The 20,496-nt window shown below is 39.2% G+C and overlaps 2 protein-coding genes across 2 annotated transcripts; one reads left to right on the top strand and one right to left on the bottom strand.

Annotated features, from left to right (window-relative positions):
- Positions 1-48: 48 nt before the first annotated feature.
- On the top strand, positions 49-5,043 carry LOC308404476 (uncharacterized protein). Its single transcript, XM_080894546.1, has 5 exons — positions 49-222; positions 643-697; positions 1,495-1,563; positions 3,987-4,071; positions 4,321-5,043. The coding sequence occupies exons 1-5, from the start codon at positions 136-138 to the stop codon at positions 4,367-4,369; spliced, it is 345 nt and encodes a 114-aa protein (XP_080750672.1). The 5' UTR covers positions 49-135; the 3' UTR covers positions 4,370-5,043.
- A 1,248-nt stretch (positions 5,044-6,291) lies between these two features.
- On the bottom strand, positions 6,292-20,469 carry osmr (oncostatin M receptor; the record flags this gene model as incomplete). Its single annotated transcript, XM_080894386.1, has 17 exons — positions 6,292-7,418; positions 8,266-8,350; positions 8,452-8,533; positions 8,670-8,822; positions 9,033-9,188; positions 10,390-10,491; positions 10,578-10,760; positions 13,564-13,771; positions 13,899-13,984; positions 14,746-14,887; positions 14,985-15,118; positions 16,956-17,104; positions 17,616-17,745; positions 17,840-18,112; positions 19,673-19,823; positions 20,051-20,202; positions 20,388-20,469. 17 exons carry the CDS (start codon positions 20,467-20,469, stop codon positions 7,011-7,013), a joined length of 2,676 nt encoding a protein of 891 aa, XP_080750512.1. The 3' UTR covers positions 6,292-7,010.
- Positions 20,470-20,496: the final 27 nt, after the last annotated feature.

The following is a 20,496-nucleotide window of genomic DNA, read 5'->3' as shown; positions in this document are numbered from 1 at the left end:
ATCGTTTCTACACTGCGTCGAAAATTAGCAGCAAGCTTGTGTGCGCTGTTGTACGAGTTCAAAAAGAAGCACATGAACGCACCACGAGAGGTGCGTCTCAGGGCGCCGCTGAGGTGAGAAAAACAGCATGAGTTGATGAAGTCTGGCCGCACAGCCCTGAAAATGTGGACGGAGATGAAAAACAAAAGCAGCGCTCTAACCAATAACGGAAATAGTTCAAAGGTGAGAAGGAAGCGCTTTTTGTGTGTTTTGTGAGCGACAATGTACCAAAAACAAGTCTGTCGGGATCTGTCTGACGACGGTTACACGGTACTGATTTACGTGTTTATAAGCGGGCTTGTTTGATTGTTTTTACTGGGAGCGTAACCTGTTCCTGTTCTGTTTGGCTGTAAGTAGATTCACACGCTCAAGCGTTGCTCTGGCGCACACGTTTTACATTTTCTTGGACATTCTCTTACCTTTGTGCCTGTCGATGCCCCCCAAACGCTCCGATTTTTCACCTTAACTTCCTGCAGCAAGTTCCTACATCTGCTGTAACACACGTTAGATGTACACGTTTTTAACAAAGAAGGCGAGTTAAAAGTGTGTGTGTGTAGGCAGCACTCTTGTGTTCAAACCCGAATGTTTTGCTTGCACTTTCAGATGGTCGACCGAGATCTCGGGGAGCAGTTGTCACATGCGGTGCAGCAGAGCAATGGTAGGTCTTATCTCTTCCTTGAGGTTTTCTCATACCTGTCTTCTTCCTCTTGGGTTGGAATCGTAAGTTCACCAGAAGAGTCCCAAGATAACAGAATGAAAGAGATGCTGCAATATTTTGTAGTGTTTTCATTTTAGGCACGGTATTATGCGTGGATAGTAACTCCACCAAAAAGTGCCTTAACTACCTGAAACTCGATGAAAGAATCCAATAAATTCACTTCAGGTGAATTCCATTCAGTCCATTCTATTTATAGGGAGCAAAAAAACAACATGGCACAGTTTCAGTGACGCCCAATAGTCTCTGCTCAACACGAACGCATAGCAATAACTTGCACAAAAATGCAAATTATTTACTGTGTTATGCAACAACTGTGGGTATGGATTACACGAAAGGGGTGTTTCTGATTTTAATGGAGACAGTGAGGATCAACCAACTGCTTCTGGAACTGTTCATGTAGTAAAAAAGTGTGCTCACTGAGAAGGAAGCATGTATATTGCAGCAGTGTGAGCACTGTGTAGATTTGAATCTTTAACTGACACAGTTTCACCAGCATCACAGCAAAAGCTGCTTGGGAATAAAATTGTTGAATCCCGATCAGAGTATTTCACAATTATGTTATTTATTCAGTGTTAATTCAATGTTGTTTATGTCCTTTACACTCACATGGAACTTTTAAGTAAAAATTTAAAATACTGTGTCATATTTTTACATTTGTTACGCAGGCAAGTATATATCTTAAATAGACTTTTTTTTTAGCTGTGGATTCATGTATTTCTGTTTTCTTCCTTGTAAAGTTTCTACTGCAGCTGCCACTCATCCCAACTCAAAGGACTCTCCTACTTTTACTAATGGAATGATCCCAGGTGAGCATAATTTTTGTCTAAAATTAAGTTTTTCTACACCATGTAGGGCCTGTTGCAAAGAGAGAGAGAAAACGTGAAATGGACCACCTTCAGTCAACAACTAACAAAAATGCCTGTTTCTCCCAGAGAGTCGAGACTGAAAATAAACCGAATCAAGTTACACAACCAACAGTCAGCCAAGCTTGAAAACACCTTAGAAACACTTTACAGTTATTTTAGGAGTGTGACTGCAAAATACTGTCTGACTTTGGTCAAATTGTTTAGGGCTATATTTATTGAATGAGCCATAAACACAAATATGATGCTTTGCTGTTGTGCTGTGTGTGAGTTTGTGTTTGTATATGACCTTTTTGATATCCTGCATGGTTTTGTTGAGACACGGAGGCAGATTTTTCTCTTATCTTCGGACCCTTGTGCTAAATAAGCTTTGCACCCCTGTGACTTTAGATTGCTCTTGTTGTCATGTTGCTGTTTGCTCATGGAGCTCCTGTCGGTGTGACCGGACGTGTTTCGCCGTTGAAGTATGCGTATGCTTGACCAGAGAATTCAAACTTAAAAGTTGTTTTAAAGTTCAAAACTTTAGAGGGCTAAAAAAAAAAAAGAGCATATAGCACATCTTAAGTAAACTGCGCTTCTGTAAGCAAAGTTTGTGGTACACTTTTTATCTGATGTTTGAGATAAGTGTAAGTGAAGAGGATCAAACACCCAGAACTTGAAAGTCGAATGAAATCCCATCATTATTATTAGGTGCAGTCATACATTTTAGGGACAGTGGTCATAAAAATAAAAAACCTACCTGATGTAAATTTGATGTCTCTCTCCTTCAGTCATTTCCTTGTGTATCTGGAGGGTTTTTTTTGTTTGTTTGTTTGTTTTTTAAACATCGCTGCCTGGAAGGCCCATTGTGCACAGAGCAAACATCAACTTATGTGGCAAAGGATCAACCCTGGTAATGAGAGCTGATTCTGTAGCTACAGCCCGGAGAGACAAATAGCAGTTTTAAGATGATGACTTCAGGTTTCTTAGCGTATCAGGATAAATGCATGACCTGAAGCATCCTCTTGTTGTGTTATCCATTAACACAACAACTCCAAATCCAAAAAGTTGAGATGCGATGTAAAAACAAAATGGAATTTTGACTTTGGTGGTAGCAACACATCTCAAAAAAGTTGAGATGTGGTTTCTTTGGTTTTTTGGGGGGTTTTTTGGGTTTTGTTTTTTTTTTTTTTTGTTTTTTTAAACAGCGCTCTGTAAACATCTGGGAACAGAGGAGACCAGCTGCTGGACTTTTGTGAGAGGACTTTCCTTCTGTTGTCTGATGTAGGATTCTAGCTGCTCAGCAGTTCTGGTTCTTCTTTTCAAACTGTTTGTTTCATGATGCACTAAATATTTTAAAGTGATAAAAGGTCTGGTCTGCAGGCAGGCCGCTTCCCTGAAACAAAAATCCAAGTCAACACGCTACCAATTTGACACACTGGAGGAAAAGCTGTGCACTGAGATGCAGAAAAGAAAGATGCTCATGAAGGGGAGGGGGCAAATTTAACTAAAGGATTTTTATATTATTTTTTTAACACCATGCTATGGTAAGGTATTTTCATCCATCTGTTTACAGTTTACAAGAATCGGCACTTCTAGAGTATTTTTAAGATTTTTGTAAAACCTACACACACCGACCAGCTAAAGGGTTTTCACCCAAACTGTCCTCAAGGTCAAGTTTATATTTGTCATTTCACACCTTTTTTTTTTTTCTTTTTTTTTTTGGTGACTTTCCTGTCACCATTCTATTAGGATCTGGTCATATGGTCAATGCTGCGACATGTTGATGTGTTAAGTGCGTCTCTGTAATCATAATATTCCTAAATTGATATGATTGTTTGCGAGGGTCCTTCTCTTATTCACACTCATTGTGAAGTAGAGCCAACCAATGACAAGAAAACTCATCAAGTTCTCTGTGTACTTTACACACTGCAGTAACCTGTGAATTGTGATGGATCGTGAGTCAGATAAGGAATTACAGCATCGATGTTCAGGTTTTGTGGGTGGAGTCCCAGAATTTATAACTGCACTTTATATTGTCTTTGTATCATAAGAGATTAGAGGTCTAAGAAGTGGCAAAAGAAATGCACGAAGTGCTAAACAGGATTCGTCTTGTTTTTTCTTGCAGAGTGAATCTTTCTTTTAATACTATTAAGCAAATAGATAGGGAAATGAGGAGTGTGTATATGAGCATATAGAGCCATATAACAGTTTTTATTATCTGTTTAAGAACAGATGAATTCAGTAATAAAAGCATGTAAACAAATTATGCATGCTTGTCAGATATTACAGAAGCAGCATATCGTACGACGCTTCCCTTAGAGATTTAAGTGCTAATGCATGATATGAATGAATTTGTAAAACATGAATGTTTTTGTGCTTTTTAGGTTCCATTGCAGCCGCATTGTTCATCGCCTTTTTGCTTGGACTGTATGCTATTCTGTGGAAGTGTATGGTGTCACCGCCACAACGGTAAGGAACGGGTGCAAGTTGAAACTTGATTTTGCCGAAGCTTCTGTTGGATCTTGTTGACACTGTAGTCGAGCAAACAGCAGTTTGTTCACCTGCTTTTAGGGGTCACACGTCTGAACTTTGTATCTGAGCTCGTCACAAAAACACAAATTGTGCCCCATTTCTTGATAAGCACCTATTCCATTTCACTGCTTTATTGCATGCAAACACACTCATTTGTGTTGGTTGTCTCGTTTTTTTTCTCTCCAGAAAACACAACAAGTTGAGGGTAAGAGTACATCAGAGAGCTTCTATGTGAAGACATGGACGATATCTGGCAGCTGTTCTGTTATCTTGGATTTTAAATTTCATGGACATTGGCTAAACTAAATGGATGAGCCACATGTGCCTCCTCAGCTTTATGGTCTGCTGGTGGCTTCTGTTTACTTAAAGAGTCATGGTGACGTTAAACACTGTTTTGGCAGGTCAGTCTGCTTTTTCTGTTTTCTGTGAATTATGCACTACTGAGGGAGGCTACAACTCGCTCCAGTGACTATTGAGCTGCATGTAAATGACTCTAAGACATAGAGAATATAGTATTTCTTTTTTTTTTTTTTTAGTATATGTAGCTATTTAAGCTTTTTATTTCTCAACTGTACCAAATGGATCTTTATATTTTAAGCATGTGTCCTTATTTCGTTTTAGCATTTCTTTATAATATTTTGGATTTGATTATCAGATCAGAGTAGCATTCACCATTTTATCCTGTTCTGTCACCTAGTGGTGCCTCAGACAAGCTTATGTGCGCAATTGCTCCTCAGGATTTTGTAACTACTGTATGAGTCTATAATAAAAGTATTTTTTACATTTAGTGGATGCGACTGTTTGGTGAATCTAATCAACTACTTTCTTTGTTTATTTTAGGTGTTTATAATATGGGCTGAGTAAAGTTCTGAGTCAATAGTTTCAATATCTCTCAGGCTGTACAGCACCTGTTTTTGTTTCTTTTGGTCTTTTTTTCTCCAGAATTCATGCAGAAATGTTAATGGAAAAAAGCAATCGACAGCTTAAGTGCTCATGTGACTGTAATGAGGAATCTATTCTGATTTACCAGTCATGTAGTCCTGTGTGACTCAATTTAAATCTATGTGAAAGAAGCAAAGGAGGAGAAAAAGTATTTCTGGTCTTTTCTATGCTATACACATACATATACATATGCTATACTGCATGTCTTTGATGAACCACATTTTCTTAAGTCTGAGCAGTTATTTCTGTCATATCAACTCAGATGTGACTCATTTTAACCATTTTTGACGCTTGGCTCTTCATAACGAGCGAATGTGGGGGAGAAGTGTCAGGTGGAGGAAGCTTGAATAGATTTCAGTAGAGATACTGAAACTTTTGATTTTAAATATGAATATATATGATACTCCACATTTGAATTATCCAAACCAGTCATGGCTTGATTGCATTTGATTTAAAGGCATGGAAAAAAGGCAGATGTGTGGTTTGATTAACAGCAGAAACAGTGAATATACAAGGATAGGACTTGATTTAATTAAGATGTCCTAATTGTCATGTTTTACTTTTTATGAAAAGTATTTGGTGAATGTGTGAGTTCTGCCTTATACAAGGTATTATTTGAACAACCTGTCAGAAGGGCATTTTTGCAACTTTGTGTTAGTTACTAAAACTAATATGAGTACAAATACTTAGTACTTTCAACTATTGGTCAAAAACAAATTGTAACAGTTTATAAATCAACATGTTATCAAAAGGTGTGATCTTAAAATAGAATCATAACTTGAGTCTGAAATGCTATAGACTTCACTCAGTTTCCTAGAAGGCTTAGAAATAACTGAGCTAAAAAAAAAACCCCACTAATTTCAACTGTAAAATGTAAATGTGCAAGACGATAGAACACAACCTGAATCTACTTTGTATTAAATTAGATTATGAGCTGTACCCGGTGTGCTAACTGCATAATAACTGTATAGAACACAATGCATGTAAACTTAGGTGAGAATTTGCTGAACAACCTGTTACAACAAGTAGACCTGAGCTGAAGTGTAAAATTCCAATTATGAGTCACTGATCGAGAAATTCCAGAGAAATGATGACTAAACATTTCCTCTAATTTTCCTTTTTTTTTTTTCTTTTTTTTTTTAATTCAACCTTCATGACAAAAGAAAGAAAACGGATATTTTAATAATGCTTGAAAATAAAAAGAAAGCCATTTAATAGGATTCTGAAAAGAAAACAAGTTGAGCCAAGTTAATCTAGTGTGAATGTGAGCATGCATGCCACAGAATCAGACAGGGCTGGGATGTCTAAAAGGATATGGAGAAAAGGCGAAAAGATGGCAGTGTTAAAAATTCCTAAACTAATACCTCTAATAATGTTCTTACATTTATATAGAAAAGCACTTTATTCATGTTTTCATTTCAAAGGACACATGAGTCACCTGCTGAACCAAATGAGCTAATAGCAATGCTACACGAGTCGCGTTTTTAACTATGGATTCATATAGCACGGCACTTCAAGCATTATACCTACATCCCATTAACAACTACACCACTATCAGCACCTTCTGCATCACAAGCTATGTTAAAAAGTCATGCTCAGAAAATATGCAAACATCTAAGCCTGCTCATCTACCTTATCTGTTGCAGCACTTACATCCTGTAGATAACATCTCCAGTTCCTTCACAGTTGAGCAAAATCCTGAGTTTTTGTTTCTCTTCTCACATCAAACTTTAGACAATCTGATTTGAGTTTTGTGCACTACTAATTCTTTGTTATGATAACACCCATATAATATCATTTTTAAACAAAACCACTTCTGCAATTTACAGTTTAGCATGAATACAGGATAGCTGATTCACAATATGTCTAATAAACAAATTATGTATTTACGGTATGGGACAGGAAGAAATACTGAGTCAGACTTGACTCAGTATTTATAAAGAATCATTGGCGATATAACCATATATGACACCGCATGATTCAAGGGGGCAGTCAGAAGCTTCAAAGCTTGATTTGGTTTCACTGAATACAACGTTAGGTGGTTCAGAGTAACCCTCCTTCAAAGTGTATAAGTAACTCCTGTTCATCAGGCTTGTGACTTGCTGAGAGGCTGGTCTGTCCCAGGGCAGAGTAGCTAACTGTGGACAGGAATTTGCTTCGAGCAGCATGCAAGAAGGTGACGAAGATGAAAGCGAGGACTGCAAACTAGGAGAGCATGGTTCATTCATAAGCTCAGAATCTCTCAGTGCGGTTATTTCATTTAGAGAGGGTCTGCCATTCAAAATCTGGATGTCACAGCTGATGCACTCCTCTGGCTTCTGAGACTGCAGCCACTGATCAGTCTGTGCAAAGAAGATATGATAACTTAAGTGACAGGCACAAATCCAAATATAAACACAAACCTAGTTAGGCGGGGGCGGGGAATCAAAGGTTTAGACTGATGGTAGCAGCATGTCTCAAAGCATCTGAGAGAGGCAGTGTTTCTCAGAAGTAAAGATAGGCAGAGATTCACCAATCTGTTTATAATGTTTGGACAACTAATGAAAACTTTGATTATTATCTTATTGGATGGCTTTAAATTTTGGGCCCTCAGGTGAAATTGACTTAAAACAGGCATGATTCATTCCTGCAAATCACTGCAAGGGCACTGGAAGACTTCCAGAAATCTTTGACAGGTTACAGTTCTACCATGCAAAGAACAAGCCAAACGTGAAGGCAACACAGAAATGCTGTCGTCTTCTGTGGACCTAAAGAGGAGAAGGACCGTTCGGTTTGTTATCTGCACTCAGTTCGTAACCCTGCATCTCTGATGGTATTAGGGGGGAATAGGTGTCTATGCAATTGATCTACACGTTTTGGTGCAACACTGTCACCCATTCAGACATCTTTCTCAGAGGAGGCCTTACATATTTCAGCAAGACAATGCTAAACTGCATACTGCAGTCATTATAACAACATGGCTTTGTAGTGGGAGAATCAGCTGGCTGAACTGGCTTGCCTGCAGTCCATCAGTGGAAAAACATTTGGTTTATGATGAAACAAAAATATGACAAAGACCTAGGACTGCTGAGCAGCTAGAATCTTGTGTCAGAAATAGATATCATTCCTTCCTAGGCTGGATATTTCCTCTTTGTGCATTTTTTTTTTTTTTTTTTTTTTTTTTTTGCTCTCTCAGTGATTAGCTCATACCTCATGCAGGAAGCTTTCGAACTCTGGAGTTTTAATGTTCATATCCACAGGGTAAATAAATATCTCCTTCAGCCTGCTCCTCACACTGAAACAGATAGTTTCTTTTTTTAAAGAGTTCAAAATGGTTTATATCATCATCTTCAGGATTCTATCTTTAGGTCTCTATTGAAAGATGACCTTACTCACATTTTCACTTGGGACCACAGGAGAACAGTGAAGCCCATGAGTAAAAAGATGGGAGTCAGTACCTTGATTATGAGAGAAGAGTCTACAGGAGGAAAAAGAAGTTGAAATTAATTACTTCATGCACTGGAAGTTGACATCTTCTATCAAAGGTTCTCCCAGGAAAGAATACAGTTCAGTAGCGGTATCTCTGGGATCCCTCTGCGTGTTTTAAAACTCACAGTTGCTTTTGGTTCTGAAGGTAATGCTGGCTGGTAGCCCAGGCCCCTCTTTAGTGAGAGCACTCACAGAGCAAGTATACTCTGTGTTCTCCTTCAGACTCTCTATGGTCACAAACTTCACATGGGGCTCTGCAACTGAGACATTGGACCCATCTAGATGTACACAGGATGAGACACAGATTAAATAATTGTGCTGGGCACCATCCTGACTAAGTTTAACGCAAATCAGGTTTATCTGACACTGCCCAGAAATATGAAATAAATTCAATCATGTAAATAATTAGAACACGTCCACAGACTGAGATTAAGATGAAGAAGATCAACATTGCTGGTTTATTCCTCCACACTCTCTCGCAACCTGACCTGGCAGCAAAACAGATCCTACTTCCTGCACTGTAACCAGGTACCCCATGATGAATGCTGGCTGAGCTGGATCATCTTCATTGTAATGCCACTCCAGTGTCACAGAAGAGGAAGTACTCTGAACAGGTTCAACCAGACTTGGGCGCTGAACAGAATCTGAGAAACAGGAGATAGTAATGAGGAAGGAAGGCCGAACTAATTAAAACATTTGCAGCTTAGCTGGTGTCAAAGCAACAATGCAGTTTCTCAAAACAAAGTTTCCCCGGAGTTCAAAACCTCAACTTCTATAAAATACCTATACTAATATGGTATTTTGTTATTTAAACATGTAGCTCTTCAGATGATTGCATCACAGTAATTACTCCACTCTGCATATCAGAACTGCAAAACAGGAAAGACTATCTTGTTTACAGGGTGCCCCTATTAGTCAAAGATAGGATATCCTGTGTCAAAATTTTAACTACTACTCTGTAAAAATGGTAAACGTACAGTACAATGTACCATTTTAAAATAAAGGACTACTCTGTATTAATTTTTTAAGGATTATTGCTTTTTTCTGTGTTTTGTAAACACATTGAATTTTACCATTAAAAGCAACCTCTGTTAAAAAAAAAAGTTTCATGTTTTGTTTTTTTACAGTTTAAAAAAAATATTTTTTTTTACAGTGTATAAAAACGTTTACTTTCAACTGCACACTCCAGATCCAAACTATGATAGAAGTTTTCTCACCATCCTATTCTGTGCTAGAGACCAGAGACTTAAAAGAAGAACAAGGTAAAAAGCTAAAGATGACATGATGCTTACAGAGTCCCAGTCTCAATATCATGGTATCATTCTTGGATCACAATAAGCAATTGAAGCAGCCGAGATTGTCAGAAAACCTACAAGTCAAGAAAAACTGGTTCTGTTTAAACTCCACATCTTTTATCTACTTAATTTGTCGTGGAATAATGAGGAAACAGGCCTCATGGCCCTGGAACTGTTTGTTTTTCAGTTTCAGAAAACAGGGAACATTGTATAATTCAGGTTGAATACTTGAGGTATATACTAAATACTTTTGTTAAACCCCTTTAATTAAAGCTGAAGGTCTGCACTTCAATCATATATTTAATTTTAAAATCTACTTTGGTGCTATGCAGAGTCAAAAATTAATTTAAAAAAAATTATGGTATTTCTGACAAACTTGGGAACCTACCAGAACAGACAAAGAGTATAATCACATGAGAGTCAATCTTAACTGCACTTTGTAAGAAGAATTATGACATTAGAATACGCTCAGCCTCAAATGTCTCTTCTATACATAATAAATGAATACAACACACACACACACACACACACATGCAATAACAAAACTCACTGAATTCCTGTGAGTAACCAGTCTGTATCTCCAGTAGTCCATATCCATTGTCCGTGCATCCATAAATATAAAATGTATACCTGTAACCTGCTTGGAATTCACCTAAAAATAAAAATATGACAGTGAATGCTAAACAAGAGTAAATGTATTTACATTAATTGCTGAATGAAAACAACAATAAAACTTACTAGCATGTAATAACAATGCATTATTTCCCTCTGGCACTTTCCACTGCAGAGTGCAAGGCACTGCATTTCCCAGCACGCACCACTCCACAACATAGCCACAGGTGGCAGTGCTCTGATCTTCCCATGTCAGATTGAAACCACCCTCGCTGGTACTGTCTAAACGCTTCTGTACTGGGAGATTTTCTGGGGGGAAAAGTCCAAAACAAAGCAAAATAACTCAGGACTTTAGACCCTGGCTGAGTAGATTTGAAAATGCAAAGTGTTTTTCTGCTTCTAAATTCTAATAAAACTTGAGTTATTGTACTCTGCCATAAAAATCTTAGAAATGCAGTATCTAACCAGATGCTTACTCTTGATGGCAGTAACACTGTGAGGAATTTTGGAGTTGTCTTTGACCAGGATATGTTCTTCAATGTGCACATTAAACAACTGTATGACTGCTTTCTTCCATTTGTGCAATAGCGCCAAAATTAGAGCATCCTGTCTCAGAGTGATGCTGAAAAACTAGTTCATGCACTTATTATTTCTAGGCTGGACTACAGTAATTCATTATTATCAGGATGTCCTAAAAACTCCCTAAAAAGCCTTAAGTTAATCCAAAATGCTGCAGCAAGAGTACTAACAGGTTACTAGAAAGAGAGAGCATATTTCTCCTGTTTTGGCTTCCCTTCATTGACTCCCTGTTAAATCCAGAATTGAATTCTTCTGCTCCTCACATACAAGGTCTTAAATAATCTGGCCCCATCTTATCTTAATGACCTTGTAGTACCATTATCACCCTATAAGAGCACTTCGCTCTCGCACTGCAGGCCTACTTGTTGTTCCTAGAGTATTTAAAAGTAGAATGGGAGGGAGAGCCTTCAGTTTTCAGGTCCCTCTTCTGTGGAACCAGCTTCCAGTTTGGATTCAGGAGACAGACACTATCTCTACTTTCAAGATTAGGCTTAAAACTTTCCTTTTTGCTAAAGCATATACAGTGGGGCAAAAAAGTATTTAGTCAGCCACCGATTGTGCAAGTTCCCCCACTTAAAATGATGACAGAGGTCAGTAATTTGCACCAGAGGTACACTTCAACTGTGAGAGACAGAATGTGAAAAAAAAATCCATGAATCCACATGGTAGGATTTGTAAAGAATTTATTCGTAAATTAGGGTGGAAAATAAGTATTTGGTCACCTCAAACAAGGAAAATCTCTGGCTCTCACAGACCTGTAACGTCTTCTGTAAGAAACTTTTCTGTCCCCCACTCGTTACCTGTATGAATGGCACCTGTTTGAACTCATCATCTGTATAAAAGACACCTGTCCACAGCCTCAAACAGTCAGACTCCAAACTCCGCCATGGCCAAGACCAAAGAGCTTTCGAAGGACACCAGGAAAAGTATTGTAGACCTGCACCAGACTGGGAAGAGTGAATCTACAATAGGCAAGCAGCTTGGTGTGAAAAAATCAACTGTGGGAGCAATCATCAGAAAATGGAAGACATACAAGACCACTGATAATCTCCCTCGATCTGGGGCTCCACGCAAGATCTCATCCCGTGGGGTCAAAATGATCATGAGAACGGTGAGCAAAGATCCCAGAACCACACGGGGGGACCTGGTGAATGACCTGCAGAGAGCTGGGACCAAAGTAACAAAGGTCACCATCAGTAACACACTACAACGGCAGGGAATCAAATCCCGCAGTGCCAGACGTGTTCCGCTGCTGAAGCCAGTGCATGTCCAGGCCCGTCTGAAGTTTGCCAGAGAGCACATGGATGATACAGCAGAGGATTGGGAGAATGTCATGTGGTCAGATGAAACCAAAGTAGAACTTTTTGGTATAAACTCAACTCGTCGTGTTTGGAGGAAGAAGAATACTGAGTTGCATCCCAAGAACACCATACCTACTGTGAAGCATGGGGGTGGAAACATCATGCTATGGGGCTGTTTTTCTGCCAAGGGGACAGGACGACTGATCCGTGTTAAGGACAGAATGAATGGGGCCATGTATCGTGAGATTTTGAGCCAAAACCTCCTTCCATCAGTGAGAACTTTGAAGATGAAACGAGGCTGGGTCTTCCAACATGACAATGATCCAAAACACACCGCCCGGGCAACAAAGGAGTGGCTCCGTAAGAAGCATTTGAAAGTCCTGGAGTGGCCTAGCCAGTCTCCAGACCTCAACCCCATAGAAATCTGTGGCGGGAGTTGAAAGTCCGTGTTGCTCGGCGACAGCCCCAAAACATCACTGCTCTCGAGAAGATCTACATGGAGGAATGGGCCAAAATACCAGCTACTGTGTGTGCAAACCTGGTAAAGACCTATAGTAAACGTTTGACCTCTGTTATTGCCAACAAAGGTTATGTTACAAAGTATTGAGTTGTATTTTTGTTATTGACCAAATACTTATTTTCCACCCTGATTTACGAATAAATTCTTTACAAATCCTACCATGTGGATTCATGGATTTTTTTTTCACATTCTGTCTCTCACAGTTGAAGTGTACCTCTGGTGCAAATTACTGACCTCTGTCATCATTTTAGGTGGGGGAACTTGCACAATCGGTGGCTGACTAAATACTTTTTTGCCCCACTGTAGTTAGGGCTGGACCAGATGACTCTGAATCCTCCCTTAGTTATGCTGCAATAGGCGTACACTGCTGGGGGATTCCCATGATGCACTGGGTGTTTCTTCCTCACTCACTATGTGTTAATAGACCTCTCTGCATTGAATCATACTTGTTATTAATCTCTAGTGACACTCGTTGTTTCACTTTTTTCGTTTTTTAATTCAAGGAAACAAACAACAGAGATATTTGTTGTTAATACATTTACATTTCTAGGCTGGACTACTTGAAATTGTTATAATCAGTCTTAAACGTTTTTTAAAAAGTCCCTTTTAACCCTTTTGTAACCCTTTGTTTTGTCAAAGGAAAAAAAAAACAGTTAAATGTCTAAGTAAGCATTTAAATTTAAGAGACTCTGGGTGTAGAGAAGCTGTTCACCTTTGTGCTCTGCTGGTGGGATGGTGATGTTGGCGGGGATGGAGGTGCCAGAGGGGAGGACAGCCTGGACAGTGAAGTCACACTTTCCTGGGCCAATGGACACCACTGCCTGGCCCACGCTGCTGTTCTTCGACTCTGTTTGGCCTTCCTGTGACCACTGAACCGTGTACTCTTGTATGTTTATTGTGGCTGCTGTGCCAGCAATACGCTGAGAATAAATTAGTAATTAAGGGTGAAGGATGTTCAAGGTAACGGTGACATACTGTATATTCTCTAAAACCAGAGTACTATTCCACCAAGTATTTGTGCTTAAAGGGCACAGAAAAATGACTTACTGGCTTCCACATCAGAGTAACTTGACGAGTGCGCGAGTTAGACAGCGGCTGTATTCTTCTCCATAAATCCAAGGACACCAGTGGATCTGAGGAAAATGACTTGTTTAGAGCATAACAGGCAGCAGATCATTGAACTAGAGCACTTTGTTTGTTTGTTGTATGTACCAAAGCAAGCCGAGACCAAGACTTGTTAGGTTAGTTGGTGATTCTAAATTGGCCACAGTAGATAAAGTACTTACAGCATGTAGATTAAAATATATGGTGAAATGTGGCTTTGAGTGGTCAGTAAGAAAAGAAAAGTGTTGTATCAAAGCCTGATAGTACATGGGGAATGAAAGAAAATGAAAGAATGAAAGTTCTTTGGGAGTTTGTTGCTAAGCTCTTGCTTTTTACTTTACTGATATTTTCAAGTATTTGTAATTTTAACAAACAAGAGAATTGGAAGAGACCTCAAACACATCCAGCAAAGTGTCAGCTTGCTCTTTTGTGAAGTAATACTTGTAGTTTGATTACTCTATAACTGGCTTAATAAATCGTTGTGCACTGATGACTTTTCATGTGAAGATCATGTTAAGAAAAACAACTGCAAACACAAATGTTGCATTTAAGTCTCTTTTCAAATGAACAAACCCATCACAAGGATAAGCAACACAAGAGAAAAGAAAAATATGTTTGTATGCAATAATTGCTCCTTCATGCAGCATCATTTTGCAGATAAAAGCTAAACACTGAAATTTAATTTTTGCCCTTCAATAATTTTAGTCTTTCTCACACTTTATTAAATCTGGACTTGAACACGATATGATATTTGTAAAACAACATTTTTTCTAATTATATTTATATTTACCTGTTATGAAGGTTTCTTCTGCCCCTTCTCCCCACAGTCGTCCATTGACAGTGCAGCGTACTCTGACATTGTACTTCGTGTTGGGAACCAGGTGCTCCAGTTTTGTGTCGCAGAAACTGCTCATAATGTTGTTGCACCTCAGCTGTTACAGAAGTAAATGGGGAAAAAAACATGCACTAAAATGTCAAATCTACACTCAACAGTTTGATGATTATTATTGTTAACTTAAATGAATTCACCTCCACGGTGCCGAGTGGGACTGTAGCAACCTGACAGATAAGGTTCATACGAGTCAAGCTTTCCTGCATGCTCCAGGACACTGTGGCGTCTGTCACCCCGCGGTTCACTCTCAGCGACTTCACAACAGGAAACACTAATAGCAACACACACACGAACCATGTACAGTGGGGCAAAAAAGTATTTAGTCAGCCACCGATTGTGCAAGTTCCCCCACCTAAAATGATGACAGAGGTCAGTAATTTGCACCAGAGGTACACTTCAACTGTGAGAGACAGAATGTGGAAAAAAAAATACATGAATTCACATGGTAGGATTTGTAAAGAATTTATTTGTAAATCAGGGTGGAAAATAAGTATTTGGTCAATAACAAAAATACAACTCAATACTTTGTAACATAACCTTTGTTGGCAATAACAGAGGTCAAACGTTTACTATAGGTCTTTACCAGGTTTGCACACACAGTAGCTGGTATTTTGGCCCATTCCTCCATGCAGATCTTCTCGAGAGCAGTGATGTTTTGGGGCTGTCGCCGAGCAACACGGACTTTCAACTCCCGCCACAGATTTTCTATGGGGTTGAGGTCTGGAGACTGGCTAGGCCACTCCAGGACTTTCAAATGCTTCTTACGGAGCCACTCCTTTGTTGCCCGGGCGGTGTGTTTTGGATCATTGTCATGCTGGAAGACCCAGCCTCGTTTCATCTTCAAAGTTCTCACTGATGGAAGGAGGTTTTGTCTCAAAATCTCACGATACATGGCCCCATTCATTCTGTCCTTAACACGGATCAGTCGTCCTGTCCCCTTGGCAGAAAAACAGCCCCATAGCATGATGTTTCCACCCCCATGCTTCACAGTAGGTATGGTGTTCTTGGGATGCAACTCAGTATTCTTCTTCCTCCAAACACGACGAGTTGAGTTTATACCAAAAAGTTCTACTTTGGTTTCATCTGACCACATGACATTCTCCCAATCCTCTGCTGTATCATCCATGTGCTCTCTGGCAAACTTCAGACGGGCCTGGACATGCACTGGCTTCAGCAGCGGGACACGTCTGGCACTGCGGGATTTGATTCCCTGCCGTTGTAGTGTGTTACTGATGGTGACCTTTGTTACTTTGGTCCCAGCTCTCTGCAGGTCATTCACCAGGTCCCCCCGTGTGGTTCTGGGATCTTTGCTCACCGTTCTCATGATCATTTTGACCCCACGGGATGAGATCTTGCGTGGAGCCCCAGATCGAGGGAGATTATCAGTGGTCTTGTATGTCTCCCATTTTCTGATGATTGCTCCCACAGTTGATTTTTTCACACCAAGCTGCTTGCCTATTGTAGATTCACTCTTCCCAGTCTGGTGCAGGTCTACAATACTTTTCCTGGTGTCCTTCGAAAGCTCTTTGGTCTTGGCCATGGCGGAGTTTGGAGTCTGACTGTTTGAGGCTGTGGACAGGTGTCTTTTATACAGATGATGAGTTCAAACAGGTGACATTCATACAGGTAACGAGTGGGGGACAGAAAAGCTTCTTACAGAAGACGTTACAGGTCTGTGAGAGCCAGAGATTTTCCTTGTTTGAGGTGACCAAATACTTATTTTCCACCCTAATTTACGAATAAATTCTTTACAAATCCTACCATGTGGATTCATGGAATTTTTTTTCACATTCTGTCTCTCACAGTTGAAGTGTACCTCTGGTGCAAATTACTGACCTCTGTCATCATTTTAAGTGGGGGAACTTGCACAATCGGTGGCTGACTAAATACTTTTTTGCCCCACTGTATCTTATATCAGTGTATTTTCTGGTTGTGCAGTGAACATTCAAACAGTACAAAAACAACACTGACGCTGATTTCACTACACAGTGTAGGTAAATTGTGAAAGCATCAACCACAGAGCAGTTTAAATTGACATGTACGTCGTGTCTTTATGCCTTCAAAAACATAACTGAGAATATGTTGTATACACAAAGATGACCCCTGACCTCTGTCTGAGATGTTGAAGCTATAACGTTCCATCTCCTCTCCTAGCTTGTCCTTCACCCACACACTGATGTTATAATTTTGTAGGTGTGGCACAGCTGGAAAAGTACATGATGACTGCTCACAGGTGAAGGGAGCCTTGTCTGAGTTTCTGTGTTTTTAATAAACAATAGAATTGGAAAAGACGTCAAACACATCCAGCACATCAGCTTACACTTTTGTGAAATAATATTTATGGTTTGATTACTTTATATTAGGCTTAATAAATCTTTTGTGTCCTATGAAATTTGTACTGATGAATTTTCCCATGATTCATCTTTCAGGGAGACGTGACTTTGAGCTATCTGCTGTAGATACTTTGGTTTGGGGGGGTGGGGGTGGGGGGCTGCTGTTTCTTTTTTTGTACTCCAGTTTTCCAGTTTCCTCAAATTTGTTGGGAACACACTGCACGACATGCTCATATATGCCAGAAAAACCTTATAAGACATTCAGAAAACCTCAAAATTTCTCAATAAGTGTCGCTCTTTTGAAACAAAATATAAAAATATGGCTGGTGGCTCAAAACCTTTCCACAGCACTGAATCAGTCCAATATTATGAAAATCACTGCCATCTATGCCTTACATTGTGTTACAATATAAGGTGTGTACTTCATGTGCTTACTCTATGTGGAGAGTGTAAATTTGCACGTTGCGATCATGCAGGAGTCGCTTTCTGGGTGAATCCCAGGTGCAGCTGACAGATACCATGTCAAAGGTTACACAGCTGAGGTTTCTGGGTTTCTGGGGTGGAACTACAATATACACACATATACATATACAGTTATACATGTACAAGTTCTGCATTAAATTAATAAAGAATACAAAAAAAGAACGATTCAAACTTACAACTGATATAGTTCAAGACAGGAAAACTTTTGCCTGTTGCATCATCGCAGGTCAGTAACAAATGCTTAATTATTCCTTTTGGGATAGTGAGGTTGTTTACAGTGATAGCTTTTACTCCGCCTCCAATGCTCAAAAGACGGTATTCCTCGTTCCTGAAGGTCATTCTTTTAACGTTCACCCCTGTTGGGGGAATACAGCAGAACATGGCACTGCTGCCCTGCCTCAGCACACGGCTGGAGGGGAAAATGTGGATCTTATCGTTTGCTTTGAATCCTGCAAGACAAAGTAAAGTTACAGTGCAGTCTGATGAAGAGCTGTTCAGAATTTCATGCATAATCCCTTGGTATGTTCTAGGGTTCTTAAAAGGGGAACAAAAATTGTATTGTTGCACTGACAGAGACACAAAAAACAAAGGGGATTCAGAAATGCCTCTGCTTTCTTTGCACCCAAGGTCATTAAGGTGGATTAAGGCTGCGTGGCAAACTGTTCTGTAGTCTGACCAATCAAAGCTTTCAGACTTTTGTTTTCTTTTTTGGAAATGATGAACATTGCATCCTCCAGCTTATTGAGGAGAGAGGCCATCTGATTTGTCATTAGTGTGTCGTTCATTCACCATCCTTAATGATATCGGGTTGGATTAGTGCAATACGGCATGGGCAATTTCTTTTAACTTCATGAGTGACGTCGTACCTGAGGACTATACAGATTCCAAGAAACGGAAGAATGGTTGTTTAGACGAAAGATGAAATCGATTAGAATTTACATAACTTAACAACCCCTCCCCCCAAGAAAAGAGTCCAAGAAGAAGAAATAAACACCTTTTGACTCAAAGTATTCTGTCAAACATGTCTGACCACAAGGATAAGCAACACAAAAGAAAAGAGGAAAAATATGTTTTTACGCAGTAAAGTATTCTGTCACACCTGGTAAAGGCAATGTTATGACATGGACACGACTGTAAGTGTTACATGATATGATTGCTGGAAGAAGCAGTTTTATGACACAGGATGTCACAGAGACAGAAAAACAAGCAACAAACTGCAGTAAACAGTGGGAGGGAGAACATACAGCACTTGGTGATGTGATGGTTTCTAAACTTCAGGCTGTCATTGACTCAAAATAATTTTCATCCAAGAATTAACAAAAATCTATATATTTAAAATTGTGTCCAGTAGTAAATGTGCCCGATTCCTTTTGAGTCATTGAAAACGGGAAATTATATTAAAAAATTGCTGTATAATACAGTAGAATAGAATAGAATTCAACTTTATTGTCATTGCACATGTCACAAGTACAAGGCAACAAAATGCAGTTTAAATAATATATATAATAGCTCATGTAAACCCTGTAGGCAAAATGTAAACATTTTGCCTGATTAATTGTAGATAACCAACATTCTAAAAGATAAATACGTAATAAATGCATCTATGAAATGTCTTTTTCAGTGAAAGCCTCACTTATTTCAACAAGACAATGCCAAACAGACTCGCTGTTGGACTCGCTTGGCTATTACAAAAAAACAACAACCCTGCCTTGAGTCCAGACTGATGACCCACAGAAACTATAACATTTTTAAAAAGTTTAATTTTTATTACATTTTTTTTTTTACTTTACTTCCCTTATAGGTAGTAAACTAAAAAAAAAAAAAAAAAGTGTTGCAGACAACGCCTTATTTCCCAACCATGTACATATTTGCATTGTACGCGTAAGATATATGTTGAAAGAGACAGATGTTGAGAAACGTTTCATTCCTAAGAAAACGACAACTGCTGCTTTTTAACCTCATCAGTAAAACACGTAGGCTGACATTTAATGATCAGCATAACATCTCACCAGAGTTGGTTATCCAGTTGCTCCAAGGACTCTGGTCAGACTGATTATAGTATCGCATTCTGACAGAGTGATCAACACACTCCAGAGGCAGATCAGAGATCCATGTCCATGTGTATTTGGCCGAAACTCCAGGTGATACGCTCACATTTTTCTAGGTTAAAAAACAGGAAATAATTGTTCATAATAACACTGGTAGGTCTTAAAAGCAGGATTACAGAATCAATTAAATGTGGTGGTAATGGAAAAAAAAAGATTCTGTCTTTCTCTGTGATGACCTGGCAGAAAAAATACAAATTATCTTTTATATGTAACATTCTGACTGTATTCTATGACTTTTAAACAGCATTAAAAACAGAAAACACACCTCTCAATACTCACAGTGTAAATAACGGTGTGCTGTTCAGTGCGGCTGAGCTCGATCTCATAAATGTCACCCACAAAACTGCTGTGTTTTACCAACCAGCTCACCACAAGGGTCTGCTTGTCATTAATAGCTTTCAGAGTGATGTTTGGTTTTGGCAGATAACAGCCTGGCATATGACAGAACAGAAGGATGTAAAGTTACACATTCAGGGTCCCAGAATGTTGGTCCTGTTTAGACAATGAACAGAATCAACTTTCCGGAATTTCTTTACCTGTGATTGAGCACACATCAAGATGACATATTGAGAGAACTTTAAAATGATCAGAAAGAACATAAACGAACCCAACTTACCATCGTCAAAGCAACATTCAGTGTTCGAAAATATCAGATACAACCCGAAAAGGCTGAAAAAGGATTTCCTGACATTTATCATCCTCTCATGTGAACCGTTTTTCACCGA

The sequence above is a fragment of the Rhamphochromis sp. 'chilingali' genome, assembly GCF_963969265.1.
Source record: "Rhamphochromis sp. 'chilingali' genome assembly, chromosome: 10".
In the NCBI taxonomy this organism is placed as follows: domain Eukaryota; kingdom Metazoa; phylum Chordata; class Actinopteri; order Cichliformes; family Cichlidae; genus Rhamphochromis; species Rhamphochromis sp. 'chilingali'.
This window is presented reverse-complemented; position numbering and strand designations above follow the sequence as displayed.